Source organism: Herpailurus yagouaroundi, unplaced genomic scaffold (genome assembly GCF_014898765.1).
Source record: "Herpailurus yagouaroundi ecotype Mexico unplaced genomic scaffold, PumYag 28, whole genome shotgun sequence".
In the NCBI taxonomy this organism is placed as follows: Eukaryota; Metazoa; Chordata; class Mammalia; order Carnivora; family Felidae; genus Herpailurus; species Herpailurus yagouaroundi.
This window is the reverse complement of record NW_024412376.1, coordinates 96,297,029-96,312,879: the sequence shown is the minus strand read 5'-3', so window position 1 is coordinate 96,312,879 and position 15,851 is coordinate 96,297,029. Positions and strand designations below refer to the sequence as shown.

General features: G+C 42.6%; 1 protein-coding gene across 3 annotated transcripts in view; it reads left to right on the top strand.

The window, feature by feature from the left end:
• AFF1 (ALF transcription elongation factor 1) overlaps positions 1-15,851 on the top strand; it is a 135,702-nt gene that overhangs the window by 114,202 nt on the left and 5,649 nt on the right. For 2 of the 3 annotated variants that reach the window (XM_040478858.1, XM_040478849.1), the window contains exons 12-20: positions 5,006-5,109; positions 6,139-6,382; positions 7,041-7,132; positions 7,318-7,378; positions 10,651-10,787; positions 11,373-11,441; positions 11,889-12,026; positions 13,866-14,071; positions 15,092-15,758. In XM_040478858.1, the coding sequence (XP_040334792.1) occupies positions 5,006-5,109; positions 6,139-6,382; positions 7,041-7,132; positions 7,318-7,378; positions 10,651-10,787; positions 11,373-11,441; positions 11,889-12,026; positions 13,866-14,071; positions 15,092-15,213 (1,173 nt within the window). In that variant the 3' untranslated portion in view covers positions 15,214-15,758. Of the gene's footprint in view, positions 1-5,005; positions 5,110-6,138; positions 6,383-7,040; positions 7,133-7,317; positions 7,379-10,650; positions 10,788-11,372; positions 11,442-11,888; positions 12,027-13,865; positions 14,072-15,091; positions 15,759-15,851 lie in introns of those variants that run through there. The other variant, XM_040478867.1, reaches the window with a different exon arrangement.

The following is a 15,851-nucleotide window of genomic DNA, read 5'->3' as shown; positions in this document are numbered from 1 at the left end:
GCTGTCTTCATGTTCCTTCTGCCACCTTTGAGTACATAGATGGTGAGCCAGATGCTGGGGTGGGCATGAGGCTGCCCTGGGGGTGTTCTTTTTCAGGAACCAGCTTGGCCCAGCACAGTCCCCATCTCTTCCTTGTATGGTCTTCATGCTTGCCCTTCCACTGGACTCTGTAGGTGGAGCGCCATTTGGCAGATAATCCTTGGCCGCCTGACCCACCGGGTTAAGAAAAGCAAACAAGTCAGTTAGGAACCAGTCATCAGCCAGCAGCCTCCTTTTGTTGTAGATAGAGGCCCTGTTTGAGATGCTTATCCTTCTAGAAAAAGAGAACTTCTGAAGCCCAGACCTTAGACAAGCGTTCCTTGTAAGGGGGGGTGATCTGTGAATAGGCCAAAGGGCAAAGGAGACGTCTTTTTCCTCTTGAAGACAGAGTGCATCGCTCTTGTCTCATTTTCTTTTTCTTTTTCTTTTTTTTTTCCTTTTCTCTCTCTCTCTTTTTTTTTTTTTTACATTTATTTATTTTTGAGAAACAGAGTGAGACAAAGCGTGAGTGGGGGAGGGGCAGAGAGAGGAGACACAGAATCCGAAGCAGGCTCTAGGCTCTGAGCAAGCAGTCAGCACGGAGCCTATTGTGGGGCTCGAACCCACGAACCGTGAGATCATGACCTGAACTGAAGTCGATGCTCAACCAACTGAGCCACCCAGGTGCCCCTTGTCTCATTTTCAAATGGCTTCGTGTCCCAGGAAAATCTTAAGAACTCCTTGCCTCCTTTTCAGTCTTGGAATTCAAGTGTGCATTTCCTGCCGCTCAGTATTGCTTGGCTCCCTGTTTAATGGCCCTTTCCTAAATCCACCCCCTGAGACTTGTCTTGCAGTCCTGTTTCCAGGGGCTTCAGCTGTGCCGTCAGCTGCTAAACTTGCTTTCTGTGCCACCGGACAAATACTTACTCTGGGGAAGCCTCTGTGACTGTTCCAGACAGAGGATGACAGGGTTCCAAGTGCATAGTGTACAGCAATACTAACCTCAAGCCCACAGGCTTGAACTCAGGCGAGGAAAATCACCAGAAGGGGAATGTTGCTTTATTTGATTTAATGGCTTACTTTCTACCAGCTTAAAGAATATTATCAGCTTGTAAGTTCTACACATCAATATAATCAGTATATTATTCCAGTAAGTGCCAACACAGTTGTTAAATGCTTGTGTCGAAGTTATTGTGTGGTAACTTCTTGGGGTTTTTTGGCTGTTCTCTTAAGTCGCTGATTGGCGCAAGCCAGGGTTATGTCCGGTCTGTGAGGATTGACTCATTATGAATCTTATTTTCATGTGTGGTGTGTAAGGTCTGCCACTTTGGTTTTATAGTCCTAAGCAGCATGAAGATCTATAAACAAAAATTAACTCACATTCCACCTCTGGGGTTTGGTGGGTTTTGTTTGTTTGTTTGTTTGTTTGTTTTGTTTTTAAGGAAGTAACCTTGTGGACAGTTTATGCCTAATTTTGCCTTGGGAATTTACCCTAAATGTCATTAATTGCCTGGAAACACCTTCCACTGGAAAAAGTATGTATTACTAACTACTCCACGTGCAAGTTAATAGCTGTATATTTTAGCAAATTCTGTGACTTTCCAAAGCTAAATCTCCCATCTTCTTGCACTGTTTGCTTGCCAACTTTCTAGCCTTTAATCTAAAACTCAGGAGAATTCATTGGGTCCACTGGTGGCAGAGACTCTTGGGCACAAGTAGGTTCATTTGTTTTTTTACTATTTATTTATTTTTGGAAGAGAGCTAAAGCACAAGCAGGGTAGGGGGAGAGAGAGAGAGAGAGAGAGAGAGAGAGAGATTGAGAGGGAGAGAGAGAACCCCAAGCAGGCTCTGCACTGTCAGCACAGAGCCCAGTGCGGGGCTTGAGCTCACAAACTGTGAGATCATGACCCGAGCTGAAATCAAGAGCCGGCCACTTAACTGACTGAGCCACCCCCATGCCCCAGGCATAAGTAGGTTCTTAACTGACAAGGAGGATAGCAGGGTTCTATTTTAACCCAGTCATTCCCAATTTACTCTCTTTTCTCTGCCAACATGGACTATCTCTCAAGTGTTACCATTATGAATTGTTGAATGGGGATCCATGTGCTGGGCAGAATCCCAGGAGGCTTCTCCTGGCATGTGCCAGTGCCTTTCATTTCTTCTGAATTGTGCTCCTGAATTCTGCTGCTGGCCTGTGTTTAATGTCACAGGAGAAACGGCTGTGCCTTTTAGATGTAGCTATTCATTTACATCACGTTATCTCCTTACTAGGTCCCCCGAGATACTTTTTCTCCAATATTCTGTAATAAATAGTTATATTTTTGAGCAGCTGGTTTGTTTTTTTATCTTATTTAGCCTGTACATTTTACTATTCCTTCTTTGCATTAGCTAATTGGAAGTTCAGAGCCCAGTTTGCAGATTGGTTCTTGAAAACTGTAGCACAGCACTGTCCACTAGAAATACAATGTAAACCACATATGTAATTTAAAATGTTCTAGTAGCCACATTAAAAATATAAAAAGCCTCACCCAGGTGACTCAGTCCTTTGAGTGTCCAACTCTCGATTTTTAGCTCAGGTCATGATCCCAGGGTCATGGGATCAAGCCCCACATCAGGCTCCATGCTGAATGTGGAGTGTGCTTAAGGTTCTCTCCATCTCTCTCTCTCTCTCTTTCTGCCCCTCTTCCCTGCTCTCTTTCTCTCTAATAAAAAATATATATGCACACACACACACACACATATATATACGTACATAATATATGTAGCACCAAAAAAAAAAACCAGTGAAAATAATTTAAAAAAAAAAACCTGTATATCTGTTTTTGAGAAAGGTATCACGCAGGGGTAGGGGATCAGAGAGAAAGAGAACCCCACGCAAGCTCCTTGTTTTTAGCACAGGGCCTGACATGGGGCTCAATCTCCCAAACTGTGAGATCAAGACCTGAGCCAAAACCAAGATTCAGATGCTTAACTGACAGAGCCACCCAGGTGCCCCCACAGTGAAAATAATTTAAAAATTTTTATTTAATCCAGTATATCCAAAACATCACTACTTCATTGTTTAGTCAATATAAAAATAATTATATTTCTCATTTTTGCACTGTCTTCGAACTTAATCACTTTGGACTACCCATATCCGGTTCTTTCTAGATGCTGTCTGGGGGCTGTCCAGAGTGTGCAGGTCCCACAGAATCAGCCTCCAGGAAGGTAAAGGCTTTCCCTTGGATTTAAGTTCTCTTCTATATCCATATTTACCCTTTTTAATAATCTCACTTGTACATACACCAAGAGATTAAAAACCTGTTACCTTTTCTAAGCCCCTTTGGTCAATTTTGGAACAGGAAATAAAACTGTTTTTCCAAAGGAGATAGGAAGGGCTGAATGCATGTACACACTTAGGCACATTTGTTTGCAGAATGTCTGGAGGAGGAGGGGTATGTTTTTCCTCTTTCCCCATCTTTTGAGCAGGGTCAGGCTGTTAGGGTCGGGGCAGAGCTTGAGCCTACACCTCTTAATTTATTCATTTTTCTTGGAGAAATTCAGGGAATGAAGGAGAGACTGTGGTGAAAACCAGGGCCTCCCACAATCAGTTAATATGAAGAATGTTTTTTTCCTTTAAGGCTTTGAGAGAGGATCTTAGGTTTTTTCAGGATTGTCCTAGTTTCACTGGCCGTGTCCCAGATTTCTCTTGGTGAACTGACAGTGGGAGGAGTTTGGTTCTAAATGTGCATCAGAATTAAGAAGGACCTCCCACCTGTCACTTCACTGCTGCTTACCGTTCTTCCCACAGAGCGGTCATGTGAGTCCAGACCAGTGGGAAGGAAGCCATTGTGAAGTCACTCGGTCTGTGTTAGACTTGCTGTGAACTTGGTCTGCATGTTGACAAATGACAAAGAATTCTTTGCTTTCTTAGCGATTGCATATGTTTATCTTGTACTTTAGTTGGTATAAACGTGTTTTTGCGATTACGTGCGTCTCTGTAGAATTAAATATCTGTTTTGCTCATCACTCTTCTCTCAAATTATACTTATCCTTTAGTTTTTTCAAATTTTTTGAAAAATAAAAACATGTGTCCCCATATCTATGTAGAGAAATATAGGGGCGCTTGGGTGGCTTAGTCGGTTGAGTGTCTGACTTTGGCTCAGGTCATGATCTCACAGTCCGTGAGTTCGAGCCCCGTGTCAGGCTCTGTGCTGACAGCTCAGAGCCTGGAGCCTGCTTCAGATTCTGTGTCTCCCTCTCTCTCTGCCCTGCTCATGCTCTCTCTCTGTCTCAAAAATAAATAAAAATATTAAAAAAGAGAAATATAAAAACAGTCTTTAAGAAAGGGAGGTGTCTGGGTGGCTCAGTCGGTTGAGCATCCAACTTTAGCTCAGGTCATGATCTCATGGTTCGTGAGTTCGAGCCCCTCATTGGGCTCACTGCTGTCAGCGCAGAGCCAGCTTTGGACCCTCTCTCTGCCCCTCCCCTGCTTGCGTGTGCGCTCTCTCTCTCTGTCTCTCTCTCTCTCTCTCTCTCAAAAATAAACATTAAAATATTAAAAGTAATAAGAGAAAAAAATTAATAGGCGTCAAGTGGATGGTTCTTGTGAAAGAAAGGGAGATACCCTCATTCATAAAATCATCTTTTATTGCTGCGAATATGCGTGTTTTATTGATTCTTTTATGTTTAAAAAACTTCAGTAATTTGTTGAAGACCATCACTCTTATCAGCTATTACTTAGACATCCTCCCTTTCCTAGGTGGGAAGAATACTCCTTCCTCAGGCAGAAATCTGTCTCAGTACAAACCTCATCAAATCTAGATTGTCTGCTTCCCTCCACCCCCCCCCCCCCAACACACACATGGTGTAGGTACCTGTAAGTCTGCTGTGTGGTATAGATGTCGCCGAAAGTCTAATTACTGTCGTTACTTTGCCGTGTAGTCTTTTCTGTTTTGTCTGCATGACTGTGTTTATAACTGTGTACTTTGTTATGCTGCACTCATAGGGTGACACAGAGAAAGACCATGATAGCAAGAAAGCCAGACTGGAGAAAGAAACCAAGGCACAGCCATCATGTTCATCTTCCCATAAAGATTCTTCTAAAACAAAGTGAGTATAGAGATTAACAACAACCTTGAAAGGTGATTGAGTCTTCCTGGGTCTTGACTGGGCAAAAACATTTCTCTCTTGCAGTAGGAGTGGATTAACACACACGTCTAGCTCAGATGTGCAGATAGGTTGGTTTGATGTTGCTTTCGTCCATGGAAAAGGACCTTTTAGGAATTAGCAATTCACTGAGCAGCAAACTTGGGTTTATCAAAGGCATTTTAACAATGGAAAATTTCCAGAACTTCTGGAAACAGCTTCTTTCTAAAAGCATTTTAAATAAAAACTAGGAAGGTGCTGCTATTACTCTACTCTTCAGAATTGGAAACCAAGGCACAGAAAGAAGATGACTTGTCTGTAGTCACAGAATTCTTGAGAGATGGAACCAGCACTTGAACTCTGAGAGCCTGGGTTCAGCGCTCTTTCTTGAAGCAATTACTAGGAATGCACATGCCTGCTCACTATGTCTCTTGCTTTGGAGAGAGAGGGCCAAAGGGAAGGGGAGTAGTTCCAAGAAGGTATGAATATAGAAAGTAATTGTTATTCACTCTCTGGTTAAGTCAAGAAATCGCTTCCCAACAGGACTTGGCAAAAGAAAGTGCATAGTGTCACTGGCTGGGAGCCAGCAGAGATTTGAGAGGGAGTCAGGGAGGGAGGGTGAAGGTGGCAGCTGGGCTTGCCCACTTGTCAGAGAAAAATACAGGTTGGGGAGTAGCTAATAAAACTAACTGGGTTAGGGGAGGTTAGGATCTCTGGCAGGCTCTGCAAGCTTAGTGACAAATTCCACCACTTAATCCATTGTTCATAGATAGAACTAGATCTTTCAAAGGTACCAAAAGTCTCTGAAATTTGGCCTTTCTAGATCTTTCAAAGGCACCAAAGTCTCTGTAATTTGGCCTTTCTACAAGAATGGATTTCATGGTCTGATTTCTTAATTTTTGGTGTCAGCAGCCATTTATCTTACAACTAAACAACTAAGTTATGTGGTTTGTGTTCTTCCTTAACTCAATTTTGAGTGGTGTTTCTTTCCAGAACACCCAGGCCCTCCTCTGAGCCCTCAAAGAAGGAAATGCTTTCCCCCCAACTTGTGTCCTCCTCGTCCTCGTCCTCATCCTCCCAGAAGCCAGCCAAGCCTGCACAAAAGAGGCCAAAGCGGGAAGCGGACCAGGACCCTCCCCAAAGTGCCAGTAGTAGCAAGGGCAGCCACAAAGACTCCTCTGCTCCGAAGCACAGAAGAGTGGAGGGGAAGGGATCTGGAAGCTGTACAGAGCACAAAGTAAGCAAGGGTTGCTGGGACATAGGGAACGGAGTCCATCGATACATCTTTAAATTCCCAGTAAGAGAAGTTCCCAGTGGTGGTATTGCAGTGAGTTGTGTTTAAAGTTCTACTTTTTAGAGGGAGAGTAAAAAGATGGTTAATAGTCCATGTAAGTTTAGATATCAGTTTATTCATCTTAAAGTGACTCAGAGGTTGAAAAATCAGAATCAGTTTTTGTGTTAATTTTCTCTCAGGTGATTTGCAATAAAAATTGGTTACTCTGGTTAGTTCTTGGTTTGGATGTTTGATGTCAAATACTTTCACTGTTGGTTTTAATGGGACAAAATTAGCCACTTTTCAAATACAAGTTCTTCTCTTCCCACTAACCTGTGTGTGTGTGTGTGTGTGTGTGTGTGTGTATTGACTAAGAGAAAATGTTATGTTTAGCTTTGTTGAATATCTCTTCTGGACATTCTTGTCTTTTTAGTCCTCAATATAATCAGAACCTACAGTGTCAGTCGAATCTAGCCGGGAAAATGCTAAACCAAGCTAAACTGTGCAGTGCTTGATTTCATCTTTTTTGAACTACTATTTTGGTCTAATTTAGAGGGGTGGTACCTTTAGGTCAATGGTTTTAACTGTTGGGAGTGTGATCGGTATGATGATTTTTTTAAAGGGATCTTCTGGAGATACTGCAAATCCTTTTCTAGTGCCTTCTTTGCCAAATGGTAATTCTAAACCAGGGAAGCCTCCAGTGAAGCTTGACAGGTAAGACCCTGGATGCTCACTGCTCCTGCTTTTTTCACTTTCCCTCTGCCCCTTCTCTGCTGACTCCCTCCTCTGCCCTCTGTCTCCTCCCATTGCTTTCTTCCCTCTTAGTCTTAAGTCCTCTTGCCCCCAGTAGTAATTTCTAGGTTCCTGTGACCCACCCCTGATCTTTGCTTCTCTTTCAGACAACAAGCAGATTTTCACATGAAGGAGGCCAAAAAGTTGAAGCAAAGAGCAGAGTTAATGGTCAGTTTGGCTCTTCTTCCCTTTGGTAGAATGTGTTCTGATAAGTTATCTGTAGTTTGCCATCTCATTGAACAGCGGGGGTGGGTGGGGAGGGTGGGGAGGGTGGGGACATTGGCCACAATGTAAGTGGGATCAACGGGGTCTTAAGGAACAAGGGGTAAAAGGGATTCTTAGTGAGATTATTTTCTCTGACTCAGTCTGAGCGTGGGCGAATATACAGTGTACCTAGTGACAACTTTTATATCTAAACGAATGGAAGTTAAATCCACCTGGTAGTGTTTGATTTAATGCATGAATGCTTCCTTGTGCCACTGAATGAATTCTTTGGATGTGAAAGACAAGTTCTGCTATTGAAAGTCTATGAATTTATGTTCAGCTTGAAACATTTCAAAAGGTGAGATAGTCTGCCTCCAAAATTAAAACCTTTGAGATAGTAACCCGTGGGAATGCAGACCAAAGGCTGTTAGGTAAAATTTTAAGATGAAGGTAATGATTATACTGTTGGTAAATATGCTTTTTAAAAATGAGCTGTCTTGGGGCGCCTGGGTGGCTCAGTTGGTTAAGTGTCTGACTTCGGCTCAGGTCATGATCTCATGGTTCATGAGTTTGAGTCCTGCGTCGGGCTCTGTGCTGACAGCTCAGAGCCTGGAGCCTGCTTCAGATTCTGTGTCTCCCTCTCTGTCTGCCCCTGCCCTGCTCATGCTCTGTGTCTTTCTGTCTCGAAATAAAAAAACATTAAACAAATTAAAAGAAGAGCTCTCTTTACCCAGTGGCTGTTGGGACTTCTGGAAAGTGATGCTTTGTGCATGTGCAATTAAATGTGTTTTTACATTTCTGCTGTAGTATAATTAGATAATGTTTGCCCTTTGTTATGTTGAAACATCTGAGACTCTGGGCCTTTTGTTTAACGTATTCTCCAGACTTAAACCCCTGCCAATACCATATATTGAACCTTGTACCACATGGGAAGAACATGGGTTGCCTCTGTTCTCCCACATACAAACCGACCCACACATTCCAGAGGCCCATGGGGATCGCAGTCGGACCAGGCCGTGGTGGCCACTGAGATCCTGGCCTGGTGCTCTTCAACCCCAACCTAGACATCTCTGCTCAGACTGACTGCCTAGGGAGGGCTGGACTGAGACCCTTTTATCAGCCCCGTTCACCAGGGCAGTATGTTTATCAAGTCCTTACTATGCTGGGTGCTGTAAGGGGATCAGAGACAAGCCTCTGTAGACCGATCTCCAAAGCTGCCCTGTCACTAGGATGGCCTGAGTCAGATTAAGATGTCTGACTCTGTACCAAATGACAGTGTTCTTCCAGTCTCTGCCTTCTAGCTCTCCAAAGTTGGTGCCAGAACTGTCAGAACCTTTTGCGTTTTGTAAAAGAGCAAATATTCAGTACTTTGTCAGCCGGTTATCTAAAATTTGTCTTGGCAGTGGATGCTTTCAGCGTCCCTTCATTACTAGATCCCTTCATTATTCAAACAGTAGTACAGGGAACTTTGTTTTTCTTTTGCTTTTTATTTATACAGTTGCACATCTTCTTTCTCCCTACCTAAGCTGTCCTTATATCCCCAGTTGCCCCGGATAGTCCTGATTTATACCTGTTGAGTCTCATTTTAATAAATAGCAGCTCATTTTGCTGTGAAAATATGCCGGTTTGGACAAAAACCTGAATGACCAGCCTCTTTGTAATTTTTTTTTGCAATATTCTTTTAATGGCACAAGGTCTCAACTAGGTCCATTTTGGATTCCAAGGAGTTAAGCTCACAACTGAATATAGAGGGGTGTATTTTATCTCCACATTGGAGTCACTGTTGAGTAGGGAAGTGTGAATACTACTGCTGGAACACTGTCTCCAGAGCTCCACAGGAGCCGGCACAGGAATATTTGCGTTAATGGCCTTAGAAAATAGTTACCTCAAAGAGGCATCTTGTTTTGCTATAGTTTCTTTTGTGTATAGGCTAAGGCCAGTATAAATCTTGGAAATTCCGTGAAGGAGTTGGCATTGAATAAATAAATTTCAGGAGTTAAATTCTTACCACTGAAGCAAACCATTAAGCCTCTACTGCTGATTCACTGGAGCTTGCCACTTTGATCTTTATTCTGTCACTAATTTTCTGAGCCTACCTGCTCTAGAAAAAGTATTTTAGAACCAAGTTATATAAAAAAAAAACAAACAAACAAAAAACTTCTTTAACGTTTATTTACTTTTGAGAGAGAGCACAAGCCGGGGAGGAACAGAGAGAGAGAGAGACACAGAATGTGAAGCAGGCTCCAGGCTGTCAGCACAGAGCCCAACATGGGCCTCAAATCCATGAACTGTGATATCATGACCTGAGCTAAAGTCAGACACTCAACTGACTGAGCCACACAGGCACCCCAGAACCAAGTTATTTTAAAACTTAGTAGCCCCACACTATCTTTCTTTGCTGATATGTCACCATCTCCTTCCACTCCACTTGCATCTTCGCTGTTATTACTTCTTTTTGAACGTATCACATCGAAAGCCTTGGCAGCAGCTACAAACTTGGAAATGTCATGTTAATCAGTTGCTCTTATGACATGTGGTGCAGATGCCAAGTGTAGAGAAAAGGCTCTGCTTATCACAGCCTCACAGGAGCTGGCTGCGCTCCAGTGAGGGGGCATTAAGTGACACAGTATGCCTTCAGGTTTGGGTGACCACCGGTATCTGATTTCATTCATAGATTTCTGCTTGCCCTTTAAGGGACTCTGCAAGTTTATCCCTGCTAGCCTAGGGGATAGCCTTGTGCACTGAACCCTGACTTCCAGAGAAGTTGGGATAATCTGTTTGGCTGTAAAATACATAAAACGATTATTGTTAGACATAATATCTAAGATGCTCATAAACCGTAATGTTTTCTACTGCTTATAAGATAAACTTCAACACATAACAAAGATATTTGTGTCTTCATCAGTCTAGATGTGTAGAAAAATCTATTTCCCAAGAAAATTATGTAATGAGTAATTGCACACTAACAGCAAGGGGACTTATTGCCTTGGTTTGAATATGTAGTTTAAGATTTTGAGAGAACAGTCTTAACAACATTATTTTCATCTTCCTACCAAATTTTTGCTAAAAGAAAGTTTTCAGCGGGTCAGAGCCAGCAGGCTTTTTGGTTATCATTTTGAGTTCACCCTTTTCCCTGGCCATAAGTAAACTAAGACAGTTGGAGGGAAATGAAGGTTAAAGAATGTGTTTGAGAAACTAAACAAAGGTCTAACAACGACCATGTTCTCCTCCTGCAGACAGACAAGGTTGGGAAGGCTTTTAAGTACTTGGAGGCCGCCTTGTCCTTTATCGAGTGTGGGATCGCCATGGAGTCGGAGAGCCCGGCGTCCCAGTCGGCTTACTCGGTGTACTCAGAAACCGTAGACCTCATTAAGTAAGTGCCCAGTCATTCTGCCATCTCCCTAAGTACTTCTCTTTCCTCTCCTTTATTGCTTTAATCCATTTGAACTTAGTATGAAGACAACTTAATAAAGGGGAGCCTTAAAAAAGTAACTGATCCAGGACCTCTTCTTGGAGCCCAAACTAAGGGTGTAGCACTTCTAGATGATGCGCTAGAGCAGAGTGACTGAGTCTGGCTCTCTCATTGTGCCAGGTTCACTGTGAAATGCCAGTCCTTTCAGGGAGAGGCTGGTTTTTCCAGTTTGGCTTTCTTATCAGCTCACTGTAAGCTCCCTTCCTTATCATCTGCATTTCGGCAGGGGACTCAGTGAGGACGCAAGTCACAAGTCTACGTGGTTTCCAGCAGGTAGACAGGCCAGGGAAGAGACATGCCCTCGCCTGCTTTTCTGAATGGCTTGAATTACTGCTCTAAAGCCTTGGGGTTTTTTCTGCGTGGTTTTCATGTCGTCACATCTTCAGGAAAATCAGAAAGCTAAGACAGACCTAGTAAAATGTCTTTGTGCCTGGGATTTTCTAACTGCTTTTGTTTAACCTGATGTATTTTTATGCTTTCCTATAGATTTATAATGTCATTAAAATCCTTCTCAGATGCCTCAGCTCCACAAGAGAAAATACTTGCTGTTTTATGGTGTGTACTTTTTTTTGTCTAAATAGCATTTGCTTTTGCCTCTTTTGCTGTTACAAAAAAGATTTTAAAATTTGCTTTCTTAACATGGAAATTATAATGAAAGGTGGAACAAAACCAGAAAGTAGTAGGAGGTGTGGTCAAGGGGTTAAACCTAGTGATAGTTACTTTTTATGAAAGGCATCTAGTGCCATGTTACCGATGACTCAGTAGATGGTTTGGTCTTGTAACTTCAATTATGTTCTTGTATATTTGTGTTTTTCCACCAATATTTACTTTTGCTGATAGTGTGAATAGTGTAGTGAGATTGTTAAGATACTCTTCCTAGTGTAGAGGAGGAAAACCCAGTGTGTTCTTTAGGCTATAAGAGATTAGATGGCTTTCTGTAGTGGTGATACTCGTGTCTGTAAAGTAGTAATGCTTCACTTAAACTTCTGTGTATGTCCACAGCATGCGTTGCCAATCCATTTTGAACATGGCGATGTTTCGTTGTAAAAAAGATATAGCAATAAAGTATTCTCGTGCTCTTAATGAACACTTCAGCAGTTTTTTCAAAGTTGCCCAGGCACCATCTCCATGCGTTGCAAGGTAATGAAGAGTCTAATTTAAATAATTTTCAAAATTGAGTTATTTCTTTAATTACTTCTTGCTTTTGCAACCATCTATATGACTTTGGCTTTGCAAAGATTGTGTACATCTGTGTGCTAATCTCCTTAAACTTAAATTATTATATTTCTACCTTTTTAAGGAATAGTTATAAGTCAACGTGTTGGCTTATTGAGTAATATAAAAAGATAATTACAGAGAACATAGGGTCTTTAGATTTGCCTGACAACAAAACAGAGGCAGAGCCAGTCAGAGCCAGTCTTTTCTCCCTCTAGATAGCATGTTGTCTTGGTGTTTCAGTAAACAAGAACAATCCAGAACTGTATGCCCTCCACCTCCTCTAGGATCTATGACAGTGATATTAAGAATGAAGAAAGTTCTAACTAAATTCACACATACACACACACACAGACACACACCCTACCCCACCTTGTGAACTGAAATCGTTCATCTGTACCATAATATATTGCAAAGCAATTTTTGTGCAGGTGTTTTTAAAATAAAGATAGAATTTTCTTCCCTGTAGCACTTGCCTAGTATTTTTAAAAATTTGGTCATACTCCTTGAAAAATTCCCAGTTCTGGTAAGTTTTGCTATTTTAAGTATCACCTAGAAGGTTGCCCCATTTCCAGCGCACTCAAGAGATTCCCATATGGCCTCTCAAAAAAAAAAGTCCTGATTGAGAAGTGACTTTGTATCTCTGAAAATTTTCATGACCCTCACCCCTGAGATGTCAGACACATTATTTGAGAGAACTTCAGTTTGTCCAGTCACTATATAGCAAGCCACCTCTGTACCAAACCTTGTTGTTAGGTACAGGGAGTATAGCAGTGAACAAAGCAGGCAGGAATCTCTGCCCTCATGGAGATTCCACTCTAATCTTTCAAAATGCACGCTCTCCTGGAGACACTTCGGGTCCCTACCGGCCCCCCGAGGGCAGACATACCCAGTCGTGAGGCTCCTGCCACTGGCCCATCTTCCCATTACTTTTTATGTGTAAGTGTTCTCCTTGTGTTTCGCATTTGATGCACATCAAGGTGCTCATTAACTTGTATGTGCAGGTATGCAGGCAAGATGAGAGCAAAGAGAAGACTGTGACTCCCCTGACGCATAATACTTCTTGCTCAGTCTCCTCAGAGGCTGTCCTATCCTCATCCAGTCATTGGTTCAGCAGATATTTGTCAAGAGCCCACTCTTTGTGCTAAGTGCTAGAAATGCAAAGGTTGATAAGAAATGGTCCCAGCCTTCAAGGAAGGAAAAGGAATAGATAGAAGGGTATAATGGGATGCGATAAATGCAATGGATAAATTGATAGGTAAATGCAAAGAGACGCATTCAGGTGGTGGCCGAAAGGAAGCCATGATGTTTCCCTAGTGTCTAGAAGACTGCCGGGTACAGAGTTTTACTCAGTAAATGGGGAGGATGAAAGAATGAATATATAGAAGGTCAGGACCATCTTCACAGGGAAGCATTGTCTTAGAAGTTGGAATTGAGGGTGGGGAAAAGGAGGACTTCTGGGCTGAGGGGGTAGACTGTGTAAATGGAGTAGGCATACTCAGAATCCAGATTTGCCTGCCTGATTCTGTGGAGGACACCTTGCCTCTGTCCTGTTAATTTCTCTATTGGGGGGGGGGGCAGGGTGTTGTATTTTATGAAATGCCCAAATATTGAAGGTAAAAGGGTGTCTCTGATCTGGTGGGAGCGATTGTCATTTTGGCTAATACACATGGAAACTTTGTAACTAGCACTGTGGTCCCAGAGACAAGAAATCCAAAATCTGTGGGTTTAGATGATTAACCAGTTCTCTTCTTCACCTTTCAGAAGTACAGGCACACCGTCCCCTCTTTCCCCAATGCCTTCTTCTGCCAGCTCCATGGGTTCCCAGTCAAGTGCTGGCAGCGTAGGGAGCAGTGGGATGCCTGTCACCATCCAAAACATGACATCTTCTTATGTAACCATCACTTCCCATGTCCTTGCCGCCTTTGATCTTTGGGAACAGGCTGAGGTCCTTACGAGGAAGAATAAAGGTAAATGGCTCTGCTGGTAATTCCTGGGGCAGGGGGCTTGGGAGGGAAGGATGTTGTTGGTTTGTATTTTATGTGCATTTTATCGAAGAAAAGGAAATGGGTAGGTATTTCCTCTTTTCACATTTTGGCCATTCTGCTCCATCACCTAGTCACAGTTCTTTCTTGAGCTCTGGTGGCATGGAGCCAGATTTCTGTGGCTCAATCTTAGCAAAATTAAGTTAGGAATGGTTTCGGCACCTTGCGCCTTCAGGAGTTCTGGCATTGTTATTTCAGCCTGAACTGAAACTCCAGCACAGGGACAAGGCAGGTGAAGAAGGAAAGCTCCTGGCCGTCTCCGGGCACAACAGATGGCGTGGTGTAACCTAAATACGGAGCTGCCTGCTTGTTTTCAGTGTGCGTTGAGAAAAATGGTTAGCGACAGCGGAAGAAATACGGCATAGTGAACATTCTTGAGACTCCTTTGAGAAGACAGCCCCTGGAGATATGCAAGATTTAGGAGACGGTATAGGGTGTGCTGTTAGACGGACCGCTCCATGGCAGTGCCAGTGACCACTAAGGAGATGCGTATATGTAAATGCCACATTAATGCCATTACATATTCTTTCCTGGCTGCAGGGAAAGCGGTGGCCAGCTGGCTGTAGCCACTTAATTTTCTCATAGCCTCTTAGAACTTTCTTTCCTAGCAAACAAATGATGCTTTTAACATGTTGGGATTGTTTTGTTTTGTTCTGATTCATGCATCTGCTGATCCAGTAGTGTAAATAGGGTATTCTCCAACACCAGCCACTGTGCCAGGCATTATGGATTCAACTCTAAAACCAACTCAGTTCTTTACCTTTCTGGTCTAGCAGAGGGGTGTGAACTAGCAGGCCGTTAGAGTAGATCGTGATTTTTTTTGCCATGATGAAGTACAGAATATTGCAGGGATACAGTTGCTAGAACTTTGACTCTTTATGTTTCCTGTATTATTTTTGTGTATGAAAATGTGTTTGCTTAGTTTTGGTTTTGCTTTGTTTGCAGAATTTTTTGCTCAGCTCAGCACAAGTGTGTGTGCCTTGGCCCTCAACAGCAGTTTGATGGATCTGGTGCACTATACAAGACAGGGTTTTCACCGGCTAAAACAAGCAACCAAAACACCTTAACGGAGGCCCAAGTTGATTTGATGGCTTGGGAACTTTTTTGCACATTGAAAGCCTCAAAAACAGTTCAGACGTTTGTCTCATCAGGACACCAAACCGAGAAGAGAAGCACCGTGAGATGGCCAGGACATTTGTCCACTTAAACTTTCAAGAACTTAAGTGATCATTGGTTGGACACGGTGGTTATGCAGGAGCAGAATGAGGAGGCTGGCCTCAGAGATGATCTTGCCTTTCCTAACTAAAGGACAGAAGTGCAATGTAGACTTAAGTGGGCGTATGAGTGGTCTAGAAACATTTCCATACTTTTTTTAACCAGCAGGATGCAAATTGCAAATGAAATGAGGAGAAGCAGTTTCAGCTCTGAGAGCAAGTTCATGTCATCTCAGTAGCCACCTTAGTCCATTCCCAGAAGGAAATTTTTTAAACAATGAATTTTGGTGTAGGGTTTTGTGGATGATTTTTTTTTTTCTTTTAAGTTTAGGGGGGGAAATACTTGTTTTGTTTAGTAAATTCTAATGGTCATCTATAAAGTGTAAGTTGTGAAGGACTCCACTGTACCCCACTTTCTGCCCATGAACAATCACTTTGATAATACCAAGTATTGTCATAATTTATAAAATTGAAGGCAACTCTCCCCCCTA